The 21,763-nt window shown below is 38.3% G+C and overlaps 1 protein-coding gene across 2 annotated transcripts in view; it reads right to left on the bottom strand.

The window, feature by feature from the left end:
* Positions 1-21,763, bottom strand: part of CADM2 (cell adhesion molecule 2) — a 587,817-nt gene that overhangs the window by 73,422 nt on the left and 492,632 nt on the right. For both annotated transcript variants that reach the window (XM_063393932.1, XM_063393933.1), the window contains exon 6: positions 15,748-15,838. In XM_063393932.1, the coding sequence (XP_063250002.1) occupies positions 15,748-15,838 (91 nt within the window). The remainder of the gene's footprint in view (positions 1-15,747; positions 15,839-21,763) is intronic.

The raw sequence follows: 21,763 nt of genomic DNA, 5'->3' as shown, positions 1-21,763 counted from the left end.
CTGTTCTGTTTCTGCACTAATTCTCTTTTTTTCTTTTTCTTTTTTTTTTTTTTTTCTTTTTTTTTTTTTTTTTTTTTTTTTTTTTTTTTTTTGTATTTCCTCTCATCAGGCTGATAATTCATTTCTTTTATCCTTCAGTACCCTTAGAGTCTAGGACACCCTCTGACTAAGGCTTTCCACCTTTAACACAACTGTGCAATGCTGCTGCTCTCTGTCTGGAGAGATTTTCCCAGTTGATCATTGAGCCATTGCAATTTTAACTTCTTTGAAACTGCTTACCCCTAGTTTTTCCCTTTGTGCATATCATGCACCCCTCCCTCCCCCCAAAAAAACCCAACAACCCCAAACTTTTCTTTTGTTAGTCATTTTCAAGAAGGCAAGGCAATATCAGACTAATATTCTGAAAAGTGCCTAATCCACATACATATGTATGTATATATATATATATATATGTGAAGCTTCTTGCCTAATTCTAGTATTATTCACAATCTTCTCAGAGAAGTACAAAAACCCTGCTGTGAATAACATTTTGGGGAATGGCTTTCTCATAGTCATGAGACAGATCAACAAGAGAACTTATGTGAAATCAGAGGACAACTTATCGGTGAATTGCATCAGAAATATCCCTTGTATTCTACTATTGTAAGCAGCAGGGAGGCTAGAAATGGAAAAAAAAGATTGTCTAAAAAGACAAAAAATAAACAACAAACCCAACAAAAGTTTGTGAGAGAGATGCCATTCTATAACTTGTCCTTCTGGTATCCCATTTCACACAAATCTCTCCCACGTTTGTAAAACACTACGCCTGCTTTCAAACTTCTGGTGTCTCATTTCATCCCCCCTCCTTTTTTTTTCCTTTCTCTGTCTCTGAATCTGACCAACTTAACAAACAACAGTTTGGGCACTTCTACTCCTTTATTACTTCTCAAGACCTTTCTGCACCAGGCAAGCAGTTGTATCCATGAAAGGCAAAATTTGCTGAACTAATTCATTTATGCCTCCCAGCACTTACGAATCTAGAAGCAAAAAACGCAGGAGGAAGAGGTTGACATATTTCCAAATTTTCAAGGCCAGGCCGCCACTTAGGAGCAAATGGAACTGAAGAACTTATATATACCATAAAGAAGACAGGTAAACCTGCTTTAAATACACCATCAGGTCATGGAATAGGCGCTGACTTAATTTTTTTTTTTCACAATAAATCTGGAAAAAAAGCCTTGACATTTTAATGCATGTTTAGTAGTTCCAATCAAAAAGCTGAGTATTTTGGAATACTTTTACTAGCCAGCTAATAACCACACTTTTTTGTACATATTTTAACGTCTGAGCCTCAAAACATCTTAAGTTCAGAGGAAACACTATAACCTCTACAGTTTACGAACAGCTTTAATAAGAAATCTTTAAAACCTTGTCTTTAAAAAACAATGGCTGGTATAGCTATACTGTTCATTTTATGTCACCAGTTTATAAATAATTTATATTCCTTTTAAATTTTAACCAGGAAAAAAGGAAAGTCCTCCACAGAAGTATAACATGTCTTTCAAAAAGATTCCTGGGGCTAAAAAGGCAAAAGGAGAAGTGCAAGCCAGTACAGCAGCAGGAAAGAAAAAAAAAAGAAGAGAGAAAACAAGCAAACAAAACACCCCCTGCCGCATTAAACAATCTTATGTCATAAATCCTGCCTCTCTTGCTGGGGAGCAGAGGCCTTGCAGGGCTGCTGGCCACTGTGAGCTAACTGGCAATAGCCCAAGGACAAAGCAGTAGGCAACACTTCACAGGAAACATCTGCAGGTTGGCCTGCACTTGGCCACAGATCAGATAAGGTGTTTTCCAATTCCTATAAAGTAGCAAGGACGCTGGTTTTGTATCAGAATTCCTGTACCCCAGGCCTGATATGGGCAGATTGCACAGTGCTGCACCTGCTCAGGGGGATGCACTAGGAGTTATCTGCCCTTCAGCAGCTCTCACAGGCAATGGTGAGACACACCTAGTGACAAATCAGTAATTAAAGAAAAGTGCCAGCCTTGTTTTTAGGAGACTGTGCGAGGAAGCCAGGGGATTGAGGCCTCCAGAAGGTGCAACTCCCTTACTGCTGCAGCAGGGGAAGGCAGCAGAAGGAGAACTGTGAAGCTGCCCCCTCACCCAGAGAATGGAAACCCAGCAGAGCCAAGGACCAAACTGATGGCCAGGCAATCTCACACAGGGAAAGAAGGGAGGTCCTCTCCCAGAAAAACAATGATACCTTGAAAACTCCTTTAAAATTCTGGAGCTGAAGGTACTTTGGATCAGCACTGGAGCACGTCGATATCATACGCCCTTCCCCTGTTCAGCCTGGGATTGGTGCCACATATTGATGTGCAAATTACAAAGACAAATCCCTTTCCTTTCAGTCTCATAAGCTAAGAGCTACATTCTCAGATAAGAGCAGGGAAGGGGAGAGAGGAGAAACTATATACAGATAAGTGAATATAAAGAATTATTCCTTAAATATTTTACCACTGTTCCTAAAGGCTTTTTTCTTTCCTGTCAGAGTACAGCTGAAATGATAAATGGCATTTAACAATTTTAATCACGTGAAAAATTGTTGATTAAATATTGAAATCTTAATGGCCTGGTTTCACTATAATTCTAGCTCTATATGTTTCTAATTATGTAGTCAGTATTTAAACAGCTAAATCTTTGGGCTTCCTATGCTGCTGTTTACACCTTGTTGATTCCTTCTTAACCTTTAAGAGCTATTGAGAAGTCAGTAGATTATTCTTTTTCATCAGTTGTAGGTAAAGCATGACTATAAGAACAAAGGATGATGGAAACTGCCATGGATAAAATGAACAATATCTGGAAAAAGAAATGTATTTCAAAGACATGCAAATGTCAGCAGTATTAAGATAATATGGTGCTCAAGTGGATGCATTAGAATGGCTGCTGAAAATTACTGGGATTAACCAGGAACGATGTTCTCAATGTTAATGAAGTACTGCTGGGGATAGGAAAGCTGCAGCAAAGCATAATGATAGGAGGTGCACACCTTAGTTACTATGCATGTCATAGAAGAGAGAAAAGAACATCCTCTCGTCTGGCACATCTTCAGACCCGTTTCTAGCACTGTCTCCTCACACCAGCTTACAAGCATGCTGCATCCCCAGCCAGGGGAGCAAGCACTGAGGAAAACACTGATTTATCAGAAACAACAGAGAAGAAATAGCAGAAAGAGCTTCAGCACTACTGATTTTAAATGCTTTACATTTTCATGTTACAGGATTAAGAAAGGTACGTTTTCTTAAGACAGCCTGGTTTACACAGGCTATGCTGAAGTGCCACGTAGAGATAATGGCTGGGACTGCAAAAAACAAGAAGCAGGCAGTAACTGCTGTCACACCACACTTTCAGTTCCTTTTTCATTATGTCTGTTGGTCATATCCTCAATGCCAGCTGAGGTCTGAAGGGTATATGATGGAATTAATGAGCAAATATTATTACAAGGGTTTTTTTTCCCCTTCCACAAGTCCTGATTTTCAACTGCTTAGATATTTCAGGCTGCCACACTGATGGATGTTTACATGCCTAATTTGCACTTTTTTGAATTTGCCTTCACTGTGTCCCAACATTCACAAGCAACTTTGTCTCTGTTATTACAATAAGCTGAGAAATACCATCTAAGAAACGCCAGCTGCGTTTCCTGAGCTAAGGTCAAACGCTTGCTGGCACAAGAATCAAAGAGGAAAATGAAGAGTGGCTGATTCATTTCCTCTTTTTCCATTAAGCAAACAGTTGAAAATCTCATTCACAGTTATTTGCTTGTCCAAATACTACTTGTTTGAAATCATTTGCTGTTGATGTAAGACACAGTCAAGGAGAAGCCTCATTAAACTAAAATTCCTTCCTGCACTTGAGGTGCAGTGGCAACACCCGGAGAGCTGATAAAAGCACCAGTGCTGCATCTTGGATGACAAGCAAGGACTTCAGTGCCAGCCCTCATTAACCAAGGTATTCATTCTTGACTTTCAATGCATGTGAGAACACCATGAAGTTTGGGAGATGAAGCAAAATATCCTCTTTTCACCAGATGAGAGACCATTATTAACTAGCCATTTCTAAGATTTTCTGTTGAATTGTGTCTTCTCAGCAAGTAAATATTTGTTGCTATATACAACAGTTTATAGGAGCACCAAAGGAATGAAAATACACCATAAAATTTTTGTACCTCAGTTACTTTTTCCACAGTGTCAAAAAAAGCTGATGTTGAAGCAAACTGTATTGAATCATAATGAATAATAAAATGTTTTATGCTTTCAAGATAATACAACAATATCCTAACAATAATACGCTGTGAACTTACAGGCATTTGTATTTCAGAGCTAACTTCTACACTATGGTTTGTGTCAATTTCTTTTCCGTCCAAAAATAACTTCTGAAATGGTAATACAATAAAGGGAAAAAGAGACAAACATTATTTACTTAGAGAAGTTTGTTTTCTTTTCCCAAATGTGTTATTATCTCCAGACAGGGGGGAGTGCTTTAGTTCACACAAACTCCTCTCATACAGAAAATTATTCATTAGTACCTTCATGGTAATAATTTTAGCACTGTAAAGGAGACATCCTCAAGCTCTCCATGGGATCCAGCTCCATTAGCATCTAGTCCCAGCAAGGCACAGCAGCCCGTGCTCAGTGCTCAGCAGCAAAGGAACAGCTGTACTGAGCCAGACAAAAAGTTCAGCTGGCCCAGACCCTTATCCCCAACACCAGGGACAAGCAGGTGTCTAGGGAACAGGCCAAGCACAGCTCTCAGGCATTTCTGATACCAAGCACAGTTTAAAAATACTCTGTAAACCTTACGGACTTGCCTTTTCATGAACTTAGGCAGTTTTCCCTTGAATTACTGTGAATTTTCACCATCTGTCATATCCATCGACAACAAATTCCCCAAGTTTACCAGTCATTTTATGAAAAATTATGTCCTTGCTTGGCAACAAAGCTGGTTCTTATTAGTTTAACTTACTCTTAATCATTTCTATTTCTAGAGAGAATGAACTAGCAGTTCTTAACAACTACCTCTGTACCCTTTACAATTTTGGAAAGAGCTGTAATGTTTCCTTTCTATACCAAATAGGCCACCACAAGGTCTATTTTCTGTGCCCTTCAAGGACTGTGTACAAAATGTTTATAAAATAGGCTTTTCCCTCTGCAAAAGGAGTTCCAACCCCATGAAATTTTGCCTTTATTCAGATGTCTGCTAATTCTAGTCCTGTTTATAAATTTTAGTCTTTGAGAAGCTCAGATGTCAGTTCCATAGACATGGACATTCTGGGATCTCTCCTGGGAAGTTCTGTTGTCCTGACCCAGCCAGGTGGTTTTAAGCATGGAGTTTCCTGCCACAGCTCATAATTCATCACCCTCATCCTTAAATTCCCTTTCAATGCTGGGGTAAAACCTTCTGGTCCTGCTGACTTCCTCCTGCCCATTTTGCCTGCTTGCTCCACAACCCCCTCCACAGTCCATTTCCATTTTGCTGGTGAGCACCTGAGAAAAGAGGGAATCAGTCTGTCATGCACCCAGTTTCCTCTGCCACAGAAAACATGGATGTAGCAAATCCATCTGGCCTCCCTGCAACCCTTGATTCTCAGCTGATTGTAAAAATGTACGGACAAACTTTCCATTACTTAATATTAAAAAAACCCTTTTATTTTCAAGTTTCTTTTCTAGTCATTCCTTAAATACTCCTGCTTTTCTGGTGGTTTGGCTTACTGAATTTTTATATTTAATCTGCCAAGATCTAAGAATCTTCTCTTTCCTTTGGAAAACAACTTCAGCTTTTCAAATTATAGCTTTGCCCTTTTTATTACTTTGATTTCTCTTCTGTTTAGCCTCACTAACTTCTTCTTCTCAAGGGATTCTGCTAGGTGATATGTATTGACCCTGTGGTTCTAAATACTTTTTTTTTTGTTTTTCTGACATAGTCCTCAGGCTGCCTGGAAAGTTTTAATTCTCTTAGTTGCCCCTTATAACTCCTGTTTATTGAGATTTTTAATTTTTCTGTAGTTCCTCTTTTTGATGTTGATTACCATATAATTGGCCAGACTTTATTTTTCTCCTCTAGGTGCAAACAGCAAATAAATACTTTTAAAAGAAGGAGCTGAATGAAGATGGGGCTAAGATCTCCCTCAGTCTGACAACCTTTGGAGGATTCTAGAAATTGTGTGTACGAAGTAGAAAGGTAGCTTAGGGATATTTGGGAGCAATAGAAAGTAAAAACAAAACAAAACCCAAACAAAACCTCCACAAACAAACAAACCCAACAAAAAGACATAATCAAAAAGCAATAGTAACTAGACCTGTCTCCCACTTAGCTGCCTCCCACCATCCCCCAGGGATAACACAATCCATCCCACCAGCACTTCTTAACCCTTGGGAAACCTTCACAATTCCGTCTTAAAAATGACCAATCCAGTGTTCCTAGGCAGGAATAAACCAAAACAAGGGGAAGAGCTGATCCAGGTATAGGATCCAGGGGTTGTCCTGCAGCCCCTGGAGGAAAATACTCTGGAGCAGCATTCCCCTGTGCAAGACTGCAAATCTCAGAGTCAGCCTTTCCTCAGCTCTTAAATAATGTAAGTTTTGGAAATGGTTTACCATGGTGCTTAGAATAGCATGGATGTGAAAGTTTCATTTTTAACCAGCAAAACTCAGGTCTGAGAAATCTCCAAGATCCTCCTTGCAATGCAAAGTCAAAGACTACCTCAGCCAAACAACAAAAAAATTGTTACACTAATAACGAATTAACACAATCTATTACTTCCCTTAACTGTTTACTGCCATGCCTGTCAGAACCCCAACCCCATTTATCTTGTCATCCCCATTTTTTCTGAGGTTATGCTCATCAGAGAGCAGTGCTAAGCTCCTCTAGAGGGATGGTGTTTTACCCTTCCACCACATACATGTTCTCAGGGTACTCTGCTGTTGTAAATGTGGGGTAAAAATTCAGATATTCCATGAGCTGGTGCTCCCCGTGACATTGGGTGTTCCACATAAACTCTGCTACACATATTCCTGAATTGTGAAACATAATCAGTATAATCAGCATGATTTACACTGAAAAAGTTACACTAATGTGCCTTTTTGTGTTCTACTGCTAGCAGTTGATTCAAAAATTCTATAATTTTATGTGTAACTGTAGCTAAACACTTATCTACAGACACTGAAGTATCTAAAAGGCTGAACATCACATCCTCTCCCAAAACTTCTTTCTCACGTTTCAACTAGCAGTCTGCTACTTAGTTAGTTACCTGCTCTGTATTTCAATTTTATCTATTATTCTATTCCACGGGCCTTTTTTATTTTAGCATGTGTTTCCACCTGAGAGCAAGGAAAAGAATTTTTTAAAAGCCATACACATGCAAAATGGATTTAACGAGCACTAAAAATGCTGCGTGCAGTTGTTTTTCATACTGTACTTTCTGCACTTTTATGGGTAAACACTGCAAAAAAGGGATGCTTAAAAAAGAGGAAAAGCAATTATTGAATTGAGCCTATTAGGCAATGTGATCATTTTACAGAACACTAAAGGGGAAGTTCTTAAGCACTGCAGGAGGCTTTATTGTAAAGTGTAATTTTCAGACAGCCACTAATGCTCCCACCTGCTTCTTTTTGTGACACACTTTTTATAACACCAATTTCCCTGCTTTCTGAAAAATAGTGGAGAAAAGAAAAATTACAAAAAAGTGTAGAATGTCCCAGCTGCAAAAAGAAGCTACAAGCTCCCAGAAGGACAGGATGTTAAATACAAACTCAAATTTAATCTATTGAAGATACATACTGTATCTCAGCAAAATTTTATCTGTTTCATGATATATTATCTACTAGAGCATGGAATAATTCCACAGTGGAGGTGTAATGTCAATGAAATATTGGTGTAGAAAGTCTCAAGCTGAATATTTACACAATCCTTTAAAATAATTGGCTTTTACCTGCAAAGACAAAACACCTATCTGGAAAGTTTCACCAGGCAGATTTTTTCCTACAATTCATATGATATTCTTTGTAAGATTTTAGAACATTTTACTGAAAATGAGCACTCATTAAATATAACGTATAATAGATGCACACTAAATCAAGGCAGGAGATATCATTAGCATGAACTCCTTTAAAATTACAGCCATTCAAAAATTGGTCAACATTTCTCTGTGGTTGACAATAAGCACAGGAAGCAGTGAATAACATCAGTTGACATGGGATATATCACACCAGCTCAAACTCACAGGAGGCTGGGTTTGGGTTAACAATCACCTCCTCAGAGTAAATTCCTTCTGGAGAAAGAGAAGCTCACACCTCTCCAAACAGAAAAAAAAAAAAGTATACAGACAAATGGGATAAAGACACAGAGATAAAAAAGCACATCTCAAGAAACTATAACAAGAGTGAAGGGACAGGCAGGACAAAGATACCAGTGGTATTTGCAGAAGGTATGTTCTATCTAACTGCTGAACAAGCCAAATTCAAAGAAAGACAACTTGGAACGGACAGAGAGCAAGACAAAAGACAGGACTAGGAGAGCCTGAGCTATCCTGAGAGCAGCTCCCAGTGACAGGGAACACAGTGCTGAGAACTGTGAGGAGGATTTCGTACCATTCTCCAAGCCTACATCCACAGGTACAATACCCTGTCCTATAGATGCTGGCATTTATTCAAGCATATATTTACAGAACCTTGCCCAAAGCTGAGTGTGACATGTCCCTGGAAACTTCACTGTAAACTCAGAGTGTTCAGAAGTCATAAATCAGATAAAGATATTTCAGCTAACGCTAGTTCTGCGATCAAGGTAAAGAACACCAGAGAAACTCCTGGTTAGTTAAATGCATGCCAGTTTTGTTCAAACCCATCCACCTTTCTGCTAAGACAAAGATCTAAAAATAAAGCAGTGAAACTCCAGTACCTAATACCTAGATTCCCTCCTTTTTTTTTTTTTTTTTTTTTTTTTTTTTTTTTTTTTTTTTTTTTTTTTTCCCCCGCTTGATTTCACTTGTAGATGGTCCTTTCCAGAGAAACCAGAGACTTACAATTCAGGGTTTCTTATGTACAGAAGAAGCTTATGGGAGAAATACTTTGATACCACATTCATGTTTTGCAAGAGTAATATTTCATCGTGGATGTGGACAAATCCATCCAATTTTCCAAATCATTAATATTTATTGATACAGCCTGAGCTTCCAGTTTGAGCTGTGGATTCATTCTGCACAGTGATTTATAAACACAGAAACACGGATACTTTTCCAGATTCATTATGATAATTCATATAGGCATATACCAGCATTCCTTTCTAGGCTGCTAGGTACTCATGACACAAACCCAGACAGCAGTGAATAAAATCTCTGCAGAAAATGAGATAATTTCTTACAGAACCTCCATCTCACCTGCCAGAGAGGCCAGGAAGTGCATCATATCAAAGCAGGACAGAAAAAATTGTCCACGGACAAAAGGCTGGCCATTAGATCAATGATTCAGAGGCTAAACCTGCCATTAGGATGCAGTTTCAAAGCAGTACTGGCAAACTGCTTGCATCAAAATGTTAACAGCTGAATGTCAAGTGTGTCTCCGCAATTTTCTGCCCTAGATTCTGATTTCACTCTTGAGCACAGGTTTGTAGGCGTGCTAAGAACTCACTGTTACAACTCAAACCAAGGATGAGCTATCCTCTGAGTGGGAGGCTGTGTCACTCCAAAATACTCTTGGGAAAACAGGGACTGTGATCCATGTTAGATATAAAATATGCACCACCTATTTGTCAATTTGGAACTTGGGACTTTTTGCTGCTTCAGTTCCCAGCTGTATATCTGAGGCAAGTGAATAATCTAATCACAAAGGTGATTAAAAGGTGGTAAAAATAAGCATTTAAATATTTGCTAAGTTCTCAGATACTATGGGAAACAAACAAAAAAAGTATGAACAGTATGAAGGAAGTCTAATTCACTCTTCTGAGCATATGCATCAAATAAGGCACAGATCATTCCTAGCTACCATTCATAATTAGTGTTCCACTGAAGGAGTCAAGAATCCTCTTCAAAGGTTATATCCTGCCATAGTTTTCAGGAAGAAAATAATTCTCATATTTCTCATCATACAAAGAAAAACAGGAAATTCACGTGTCCCTCCCAGTATTTCTCAAAATGCCTTCCTTAGGTTCAGATCTCTTTCCACTTTGAATTAATTTGAACTAAGGCAAGTATTCAGAGGAAGTAAGAGATTTTCTGCTCTTCTCTTTACAATACCTTTCAACCTTACGCCTGTGACAAAATGGTTCATGAGATAAATGTTTCTTTACTTTTTCAACTACCAAACATGTGAAATCTCTGCAGAAATGGCAAGATCTGTAGGTGAGGAAGACAGTGCATGTTGTCTACTCCGATTCTAGCAAGTCTTTGGTGTCTTTGACTCTGACACCAAGTCTTTGGTGTCTCCAATTTGTTGTACCCAGGCTGGGATGTCACTGTCACCTGGATGTTTGTACCACGCCATGGGTGAAAAACTGGCTGGGCCATTGATGGAGCAGAGGAACACTCTAGCCAGGGGATGGTTAAAAGCAGATTTCTGCAGGAGTCTCTCCTGGGTCCTGTTTAACTCTTTAATTGCACAGAGCTGGCGGAGGTGGTGGAAGGTGTTCATTAAGCTGCTGAAGGGGAGGCCACTGTTCAGAGAGGCTTCTGGAGGAATGGGCCAGCAGGCTCCTCATGGGAGCCAGGGACCTCCAGCAGGACATAAAATCCAGCATCTCAGCTGAGAAGTTGTGGCTAACAGCAGGTTTAACTAGAGGCAGCTCGAGTCCAGGCTCTGCTGCTTTCAGGGGAGTGGGTATGAGTTAACTCCCCTCACTGGCTTTCCTCTATCTCACCTGCAGCCCTGTCAGGTCCTTCTCAAATCAATCAGCCACTCTCTCTCTGCATTCCCTGGGTGGTGTGTGGTTCCTGTTAACATTAGTATTTGTTTCCACCAGCCTTTGTAAAATCACTCCTCACTCAAGGGAGTCTTCTTTAAACAGGTGCTGGAAAAGACAGGACACTGTGTGGAGATACCACACACATCACTAACAATTACTTTATAGCCCAAGCCTGGCTCTTTGGTGTGCACTCATCATTAAAAGTCAACACCTTTCCTTACATTAAAATGTTTATTTGCCCATACTTTATACTACTCTGTACATATTAGTGTTTGGGTTTGGTTGTGCTTTTCTCTATAACTTTCATGAGCTCGATAAAAGGTAAAAGATACATGAGCTCACATAGGTAAAAGATACCTATGTGAAATTTCTGAAATAAAAATCTTCCCTATTTATCTCAAACAAGGCCAAATATTCATTTTACATTAGCCAGCCAACTGTACTGTGATTCCCCTGAGCTGCATGGAATGGAAAGACATTTCTCTAAAGCACACTGGAGACAGCTAACTCTCTCTTTGTTTCCTGTGCCCTAATTATTCCATTATATTTTGATGTCCTTTCTCCTGAAATGACACTGACTTTAAAAACTCACATATTTCATGCGTGCTTTGATGAGAGTACCCACTAAGAATATTAAATATTGAACCTTTCTTTCATTATGGGTCAGTTTTTGAATTTACTTTTGGAGCAGTTTTGAGTCACTATTTATGACACAACAGTGCACAGAAGTTACAGCTTGCAATAAAAAAAAAATTGACTTTAAAAAATATTTGTAAGCACATATGACCGTAAATGATCATTTTGTTCTTTAGTTTTTTGGGTTTTTTTAAAGCTACCTCATGTTTATTTTAAAGCACTCAAAATACTGCCAGGCAATATGATTTCAGAAAAGTCTAGACATTACATGAAAAGGATGTCTATGATTTCTGAAGTTTAATTACATTTCCTTCTTTGGAAAATAAACAAAATCTTGGTAAAACTGTATTATACTAAATGAAGAAATAAATTAAGAAGATTCAAAAACACCTTACAGATATATTAGGCAAGCTCATAGATGAAAATGTTACAGACTAACAACTGTCCAGGGATCCAGCCAAGAACACTGGAAAAGAAAACAGTGCAAAGAATTGAAAAGAGATTTAATATGGTTTGAAACCACAAAGAGTTGTAGTAGAAACTACAACTACAACAGTAACTCCAAAAAAGGAGTGTTGTTGAATTGTGATATCAAGTACAGAGTGTCTAGACCTCAGTTATGCAGAGAAATGGCTAAATACATTTTCACCTGCAATTAGGAGAAAAACAAAAAAACCTCACAACAACCCTGGACATCAATATTATCAAAATTGTCAACAGGGTGAAGAAATCAGTGACTGAGTCTTGAAAAAGCAAAGACTAATCTAACAGCTATTCAAAGTTTTCCAAAAGAAAACTCTTAATTTTTTTCTACCAACTTTGCATCAGCAGAACATTTTAATTGAAAACGTCATACATTTATTCATACAGTATTCCAAACACCAGCCTTCTGCTGCTGTTTCTTAGAGCTGGTGCCTGAAGTGCTGCAAACCTGGGTCAGAACATCATCAAATCCATGTGGCCATCCCAGAACAGGCAGGATGCCTGGCCTGCTCCTTTCATTCGTATTGTCCCACTTCCACAGCAGCAACACAGTGGTTGCCCAAAAGAAGGTGAAATTAGCACAGGGTGAGGCTGGAGGAGAGCTGTTCTCATCCTCCCAGTGAGGAGCAGAGAGGTAAAACAGCACAGAATTAGTGCAGTCTGTCTTACACCCTCTTGTGCTGCCTCACTGAATCACATTTCTACCTTCCTCTGCACTCCCATGTCCCCAGCTTCTCTCCCTTAACCCACTCTCAGCATCCCTGTTCCAACATTGGAATTTCTGTACCAAAACAACAAATGTGGGGTGACGTGGACCCTTCCACAGCAAGTGGAAAACTCAGAGGCTGGGATAATCCCAGCCCACCTCACACGCTGCGACAACTGATGCTGCTCACATCCACGGGCCTGAGGACATTTTTTCTCCTGTCCAAAGTCATGGCTAATGGCTGGCCAAGAGAATCTTCTACCCTAAATTGTGAAACCTCAGCAGGGCCCTAGATCTAACGCCTGGTACAGCTCTTTGTAGGTGCTCTGTGTCCCTCTGCTGTATCTCTGGAGGCTGCTGTTTCAGCAGGGGATGCAGTTGATTTCCCAGAGGTGTTGGTTTCAGCAAGTTTTCCCTCCCATTTTCTGCCACGGGACTGTAAGTCAGGAAGGGCTTTTCCTCAGGACTGTGCTGTAGACTGGAAACACAGTATCATGGCAACACTGATCCACATGGTTTGAGGGGCAGGATCCCTTCCAGGAAGGGCTTGGTGATGAGCTGTAAGATGGTGTAAGAACATTGCAGCTTTAGCCTCATCCTGCTTTTCCCTTTTGGAAATCAATTACTCAGCAGCAGCTATCAGTACCATCAGTGTCACCACAGCCACCACCACCTGGCTTCACCCTCTCTCAGTTTTCATCTCAAATGTCATTTTGAAGCTTGTGAAAATTGCTCTGGGATGCAAGAGGAATGCACCCCTAAGGACGTGTTCATTTGGTGCTGCCTACAGGAAACAGGAGAGGTGCTGTATCTGTGACATGGAGCATACAGAAATCAACCCATGGTGGCCAAAGGGCTGTGAAGGACCACGGCTCTCCGTGAAGCCCACAGTTCATCACTTACCCTGTGACACTGACATATCTGGGCTCTGTGGACCTCTCCAGTCCCTCTCTCTTTCTCTCACAGTGCAGGTGAGGATCAGGACATTCCTTCCTTCTCATGCTAAGGCACTGCTCTCAGAGGATGCCTATTTATTACTGGCCCTGTGCCATGAAAGACTGACCTCATGAAGCAGCACAGAGCAGCTGATGTTGGCAGTGCCTGTGGCATGGACAATTACAGGTGCATTTATTGGCAAAATATTTGTGCCCCAAAGGCTACCACATACAGGTTCTGTCTTGATAATCCTTTAATGTGAAGATTTTTATTTTTTTTCCCTTTCAAAACCACATGCAAGTTTTGCATTTGAACCCTTTAAAGACAGAACACAGCTTTACCTAAATAAATCGGCAAACACCTTAATTGAAGCTCCCTTTTAATTACTAAGTTTAAACTAGTGCCTCCTAATGGTATAAAGTATGCCCATAATATTATGTGCACCAAACAGAAAATATTGTCTGTGTGAAGGTATCTCCCTTTTACTCCTCTGATTCTTTCCCTGATCCTGCTGGTGAGTGGGGCTAGAATGCCTCAAGTCTATCAGGCAAAGAGAGTACTTCACATGTAGCTGTCACCTGTGAAGTCATGAGGAAAACACAGAAAAGGAAAATGCTAAATATCACCCAGCCAATGGTGCACTCAGCAATCAGTGCTGACCTCTTTCCTAAAATTAAGCACTTGCATATCTTCAGGAGATTTTGAAAATAAGGTGGAAACAGACTCTACCTGTTCACACTCAGGGGAATGCTCAAGGGATATGACATAAAAGGATAATTCCTTCTCCTTCAGGTACATTGTAAAAGCAAGAGGTGGCTCACAATGGATTTTTGTGTTGCCTACAGAAGTATTTTTTCTCAGAAACACACACACATCAGAAGTACACAGGCACACAGAAGATCAAATACATTGAGCATCAGGTCAGTTTGATTAGATGGACTTCCAGTGTTTTGGACTCGAGCAGGGAAGAAGCATGATCTAGGTGCTCACCCAGTCAAGACCTGGATGGAGGAATTGCTTTAAAATTATGCAGGCACATAATATAAAAAAGAAAAGTTCTGATGGAGTTTAAATTATGCCAGGTATAACTCAGAAGAGCTTCTCAGTAAAGAAATTTTAAACTTAAATGCCTCACTTGCCCTAAATCTGACTTCAGGCTCCTACATAAAGCAATTCCATGAAGTCACTAAAGTTACACCAGGGAGAAATTCAGCCGCAAGTGACATGATTTTTGTCTACAATTTGCACCTTTTCTACATCCAAAATATTATTCCACTACCATTTTCAAGACCATTTTAAATCTGTGTATCATCGCTACTCTATATATTGATCTTTTGAGCAGAAGGTCAATATTTAAGAAACTTGATCCATAATAACTTCAAAATGTTAAGCAATTGGATTATTTATATATATTTATGAGTAAATATATAACAGCTCCTCTGAGCAGCTACTGTTTTCAAGAGTTAAGTCTATTTAAGTAGTAGGTTCTGAGCAAGGGTTAACCTCTGCAGATTTGTCTGTAAAGATATTTACAGCAAAGATTTTAATTCCCAAGGAAAACAATTTATAATCTTAAAGCAGGCTACACCTTTCCAAATCCTGGCAGAAACAGGCAGCCAACTTGCACATATAATTAAACTTCAAATTCCCCTGTAAATGGCAGCCAAAATTCAATATATTTTTTCTGAGGCTGTTTGATGTAGGAAGATTTTCATGAGATGTTTTCTCCTTTATCATCAATTCAATGATGTAAACAGAGATAGATTAAACCTGCACACCTTTCAGGTTGATATACCTGACTGGAAAAGAAAAGAAAATAAAAAAAAAGAAAGAAATCTCACAGTTGGAATTTTTCCTGAAAACTCAAATAGATGACAAACTAAAAGACCAATCTTCTACAGACACTTAATGAAGACAGGCTTCAAGGGGTTTTCTATACCAGTGAGTACTTTACACCCCAGGAAGAGACAAAGCTAGCAGATTTCTGCAGCTGAGGACTGCAGTCACAGAAGAATAAGTAAAATAACAAAAAACATATTACTTGTTAAATCACTTACACTGGTTTTCCTTTGGATTCACAAGTCAAAATTATAGATTGTCCTTCTTCAGGCCATGAATTGGAAGAAATGATTTTAACTAAAGGTGTATCTAGGAAGAAAAAAATAGACAACTTGTTGATATACACAAAAAAGATTTATTATCTAAGAGTACATTCTTCTCTATTTACAACAGACTAAACCACAGATTTAATTTACACTTGGAGACAGTTTCATATGGAGCCTTGTGCAATTTCCATTGTCTTCAGGAAGGCAATAAAAATGACCAATGTAACTAAACCAGCAACTTTTTATATCCTTAGGAGACACAGACAGAAAGCATGTGTATACTAAGAGAAAACAATTTTGTATTTCTCTATACGATGCAATACTCCATATGACTATCTGAAAGTCTGATACGGAACAACTAAATAATAAAAAAAAAATCCCAAAACCACCATTGAAGATGAATAACAAGTACCCCATGCAGTTGTTTGCCTATTTTTAGGCTGATATGATGGAATGCTGCTATTAGAGGAATGAATGCAATGGTGTGCATTTGAATAAGGACCCTTTTGTTGTTGCAGAAGCTTGAAACTCATAATAAGAAAGCTACAATGGGCTTTCAGATAAAACACCTTGTTACAGACATTTTACAGGATATTATTTCTGAAATGCAATAAAGCTGCCCCTAAACCATAACAATCTTAAACAGAATTTGCAAAGAAAATGTTTCAAATATCTGCAAAAAAGCACTACAGAAGAATCTGCAATCTGTCCAATGCGATTGGATTAGTTTTATAGTTTTAATTGCAAAAAGATACACAATACAGCTACTGTGAATTCATGCTGAATAGAGCATTTGAAGTATATCTTTTAAAAAATTTTGCCACCTGGCTTGCAAGAATATATTTTCATAGTCAATGTATGACATAGAGGTACATCTTTATAAGGAACAAAAAAAGATGATAAAGAAAAGAATGTAACAGATTTTGTCCTTAGGAAGAGGAAAAACAAAGTTCATTATCACAGCGAAAAAAAAATCAGATTGAGTAGAAAAATTGCTATTTTTCCTCAGGGTTTCTTTCTCTGTAGCTTCCTAATACAAACCACTTTATCCTGCAAATCTAGGGTACCTAAGTTTTGTCTCATTCAATTTGCAGTTGCTGTTTTCCTTAGCAGTGACACCACAGATGTCCTCTTATCAAGTAAATGTGAAGGAGCATGACAATATGACCCCACAAAGTAAAATAAAAATTTAAAAAAAAAGGAAAAAAAAAAAAGTTGTAACAATGTAGTTTTTATTGAGATGCCAATAGCCCCGTTGATCTCTAAAGGGCATCTGAACAATTACAATCATGGAAATGTTTTTCTAATTTCTGATTTTTTATTTTTACACACCACAGAATACCAGCATGGCACAAGACAAGGAGAGAGAAAGGCTCAGTGCAGACTCTCTGTAATTCCACTGGAAGTATTCTCAGCATCATTCAGCTTTCCAGAACAGCTGCACTAACCTTACACCAGCAGCAAATCTGTTCCACAAGTTTGTATTTTTAAGGACCCTGCAAACCATTTTGCAGGTGACTAATCCTTTGGAGGCCAGGCTGGCATTTGCTTCATTTTTAGCACATGCTTAAGGCACTGACCTCCAGTGCCTTAATAAATCAGGGCATCAAGTGCTTCTGTGATTTCAGTGGTGCTGTTGAAGATGAATAAATTACTCTCTTGACTATACATTGAACCAGAGGAGCAAATTAGTATCAGCTAGGAATACATGAAGAATTTAACTGAGGGAGGGAGACGACTAATGCAATGAGATCAAGAGGTTTCCAGAGAAATATGAAAAGGAGCAAAACTTTGATGGAAGTAATCCTGACAGCCACAGGTGAAGGAAGAAATTAAAGGCCCATCCAGCTACTATTCCTGGCTTAAATACTTAAAAAAAAATTATCAGCATTTCATGCAATACTGTAAATGACCCAAATAAAATTGAAGAGAGGATTTTAGACAATTAAGCTTTCATTTGCATGGATCAATGCAGTGCTGTCTCCTTTAGTATACCAGGGAGGTCTCTGTTCTCCATGCACTTCCAAACAGAGCTTACTAACACAGAATAAGAAAGGTCTTATATTTATGTTTCACTCTCTAAGACACAACAAAGTGGTGTAGGAAATATATTCCCTAGTGGTTTTCCCTGCTAATTGACTTAAACAGGAACTACTTGTTTCTCTAGAGCAGGAAACACAGGCTTTAATTCAATACTTAAATTTAATTAAATATAATTTTTAGAGAAACTAACAATGGAAATTTTTTGCATTTTATTAATGATTCTTTCTCAAAAACTAGATATTCTATTTTGAGTGCTTTATTCTCAGTATTACTGTTTCCATTTTTTTCTTTTTAGGCCATGCTTGATTTCTCTCCAGAATTAAAGTGTACACTTAAAAAGGAAACTTTTGAGATGAACCTGCCCTCTATTTTCACATTCACATCAATACTTTAAATGAGAATAAATCTTCAGAGTAATTGAACTGAATAAAAACTAAGCTAAATATCTTATTTTAACAAAGATGATGGAACCCTGCTGACTGGTACTTTTCCAGAACACAAAATGCTATTACAAAACACTACCCCCCACTGTGACTGCTCATTTTAAAAGAAATTGAAAAGTATAAATGTACTCTATCAATACTTTGAGTTTTGACCTGTCACACTTAAAAGTATTAATCACTACAACTGGAATATCATGTAATCTCCAGCAAACACCAACATTAGAAAACAGCCTGAAGAAAGAAAATGAAGAACTGTAATACAATAAAAGATTGATTTCTTTTCAGATATGTTTATCAGCTTGTTATAAGTAATGTAGATACGTCCAAAAAAAATCTCCTTCTACAACCAAAACAAACCAAAGGAGTAGAGTCAAGGGTTTTAATGTGGGTCAGATCTATTCCTCCTCCTCTAAACTCAACAGAAATATCCCAAGCCGTACCAGTTAAACTTATCAGAACTTTAATAATTTGCATTTTTTTTTAGTATTTAGGCCAGCAATTTCATGGCAATAAAATATCATGGATCAGTATTCAAAGCAGAATTCTTCTGAACAAGGGAGTGGTGACTGCAGTTTCTTTACAATATCTACAAATAGGTCCTTGTCCTGAGTTCTAAGAATATAATGGAGGAGGTAAGTATTCCAAAAAGAATAAGCTTTGGGAAAGTCTAATTCTATAAAAATCCAGTGGTTTATGTGGGTGTAAGCACCACAGCAAGTTTCCTCAGTAAAGCACACTGATTTCAGTGCCCAGTGACTTTTTTAGTTGCATCCATCGCCAGCAGCAGGAGCTTCTTTGGCCCTCCAGTGTTTAGTTTGAGTGATGAGGTACTTCTGAGCTGCAATTGATTGCTACCACCAATCTGAATTGAGGTTCAAACGTGTCTTTGCACATCTTCTACCCTCTGTGAGCACAGAATCTGCTCGTTTGTTTCTGGACATACCAGCTACAGGTAAGAATTATGGCACGGGGCTTTTTTTTATATAACCTTCCATGATTCAGCGGACCATAGGCAGAAGTTCCACTGAGTGATTCTGCTTCATCCATCTTTCTAGGATTTGGGTTCATCTCATCTCACAAGCCTGGGAAACCTATTCCAAAGCTTTGAGAAGATTTATCTGGTTTTGATCAGGCTGTGTCATCTTCAGCAACACACAAATCAGTAAACATATGTGGAAAATTGATACCAGCTTACACCGGTAAAAAATCAGACCTGATACACAAAGAAACTAAAAAACTTCAACACTTGACTTTTGTACTTTTAGCAGCGACTAATGGCAACATTCACACCTTGTGGAACTTCATTATTGATAGATTTAATCTCTTTGAAGCTATTTTCAGAATAAAGGTGGTTCTTATCAGTCACTAGACCTTTGCTCTTAATCACATCTTCTATCCTTAAAGGCATGTGTGCTTGCTTTCAGAATGTGCTTGTTCTTTTTACATTGCTGGAAATAAAATAGGCTTCAGGATGTACTTATATTATTTTATCACCAAGCCTTTATAAGGTTACATGCAGGATTAAATTCCTTCACATAAATTTAGTCATATAAAGTAATCACATGAAAGCTGCTGGAAAAATTCTGCATGATAAGTTATGTTATACTTCATGTGCAAACCCTCAACAAACACGGTGTAAAAATTCAAAACTGAGTTCATAAAAGTAAACAAACTTGCTAAGATCATGAAAAAGGCCAACAACAGAATCAGACAATTGATCTCTACTAGTTTCTCCTTAGTGCCAAGACAGTACAAGTGTAATTTGGCCTATTTTTCATATGTATCTTCAGAAGTCCTTGATACCATCAGTTCTTAGCAAGAAATTCATGGAACCCAGCTCTGGCTGAGTCAATAAATCAAAGTATAACCCTTTGTATCATAGGGCATTAATCAGTAACAGGTGTGTAGGAATAAGCACATAAAAAATCATTTTGTGAGACAAAGGAGCAGCATTATCATGAGGTTATGATAGGAATACGCTGTTTTATCAAATAATCCCTCCCTAATGTAATCAACTGCAGTCAATGTAATTACAATGCCAGAAACAGAAAATAAGTGGTTCTCCTCTGCAGAAATTTACACAGGGATATTGTATCAGATACACACATCCAAGTCAGGGCTCCAAATTTGCAAATTTTCTGCTGAATTCAAGATTTTTAAGAAAAGAAATAAATGCAACAACTTACTATGAAGTTTAAACATAGCACCCTAAATATCTTTGAATGTGGCTGAATCTTCAGAAAGCAGAACAGAACAAGGACACCTCCTTCTTTTCCCTTACAAGGAGAGAATTACTAATCCCAAGGGTTAGTACTTGAGCTGCCTACATTTTAGGGGCCTGCTCTACCTCCATGTCTCAGGAAGCCACTGATCCATTCCCTCACTTAGAAATAATTTGATTTTTGTGAGAGCTACTAATCATTCCATCAAGATCAGTTTTTATATCCCATGCGGTGATTTATGAGAAAAAGAGGTTACTTACTCCACTGAGTACAGAAGTATTCACAATATGTTGATCAGATCCAGCAAAATACTTATTTGGCAGTAATTTAGAGATTAGAACATTCAGCCTTTGGAGTTCATGGATAAAGGGTTTGGTCTGGTTCAGAGTGCAAGGACCTCCCATGCAACAGCAGAGGTCAGTCAGGAATGCTAAGGTCTCCCTTCCAGCCAGATTTTGAACTAAGGTTTCACTTTGAATCTGAAAGGGCTTTTGTTCTTATCTATTTCCTATTTTGGATAAATCAGGATATTCTGACACACCAAAAACACCACAGGTATTAGAAAATTCTTAGCCCAATGCACATCATGAGTTGGAATTCCTCAAGCAATTCAGTGCTGTGCAAATTGTCTCTATTTACATTCAGTACCAACATAACACGGAATATACCCTTCATTTTACATTTAAGGAAGATTTTAGAGCCAGATTAGGATATTCACAAAAAGACCCAAACCTCATAAAACTTTAAAAATCCCCACCTATTTCCTAGGAATGTCAGTCCTTAGCATTGAGTGGCTTTGGTACCTCCATTCTTGGGCTTTACATGCAAAACAATTACTTAATTTTTTTTTAAAGTACTTTTTGAGCTGGTGGCCTCAGAGTAGCCTTCTTAGTGCCAAAGATGGCAATATTTTTGAATGTTTAAATATTTTTTTAAAATAGAATAATTAAATGTAAACACAATACCATAAGCAGATCTTAGATATTTTACTAATACAAATACAAACTGAAGAAAACCTTCTCCACACTGGTAACAAATATATACTCAGCCAGGACAATTATGTTTCTACACTATTATTTCATATAAAGTGCAATGTCCCTTCAAGTTTTTCGCTTTCAAAACTCATTTATTGCATGAAGTCTCTGATTCCTACTTCCCAAAATAAAATGGAATCCCAGAAAACATGGGTTCTACCACATTTCAATTAAAATCCCCAGTAGTATTACCCATTCAAGGTTTCACATGCTGTACAGTGATTTT

Source organism: Prinia subflava, chromosome 3 (assembly GCF_021018805.1).
Source record: "Prinia subflava isolate CZ2003 ecotype Zambia chromosome 3, Cam_Psub_1.2, whole genome shotgun sequence".
NCBI classification, from domain to species: Eukaryota; Metazoa; Chordata; class Aves; order Passeriformes; family Cisticolidae; genus Prinia; species Prinia subflava.
The sequence above is the reverse complement of the archived record's forward strand: the minus strand, read 5'-3'. Positions and strand labels throughout refer to the sequence as shown.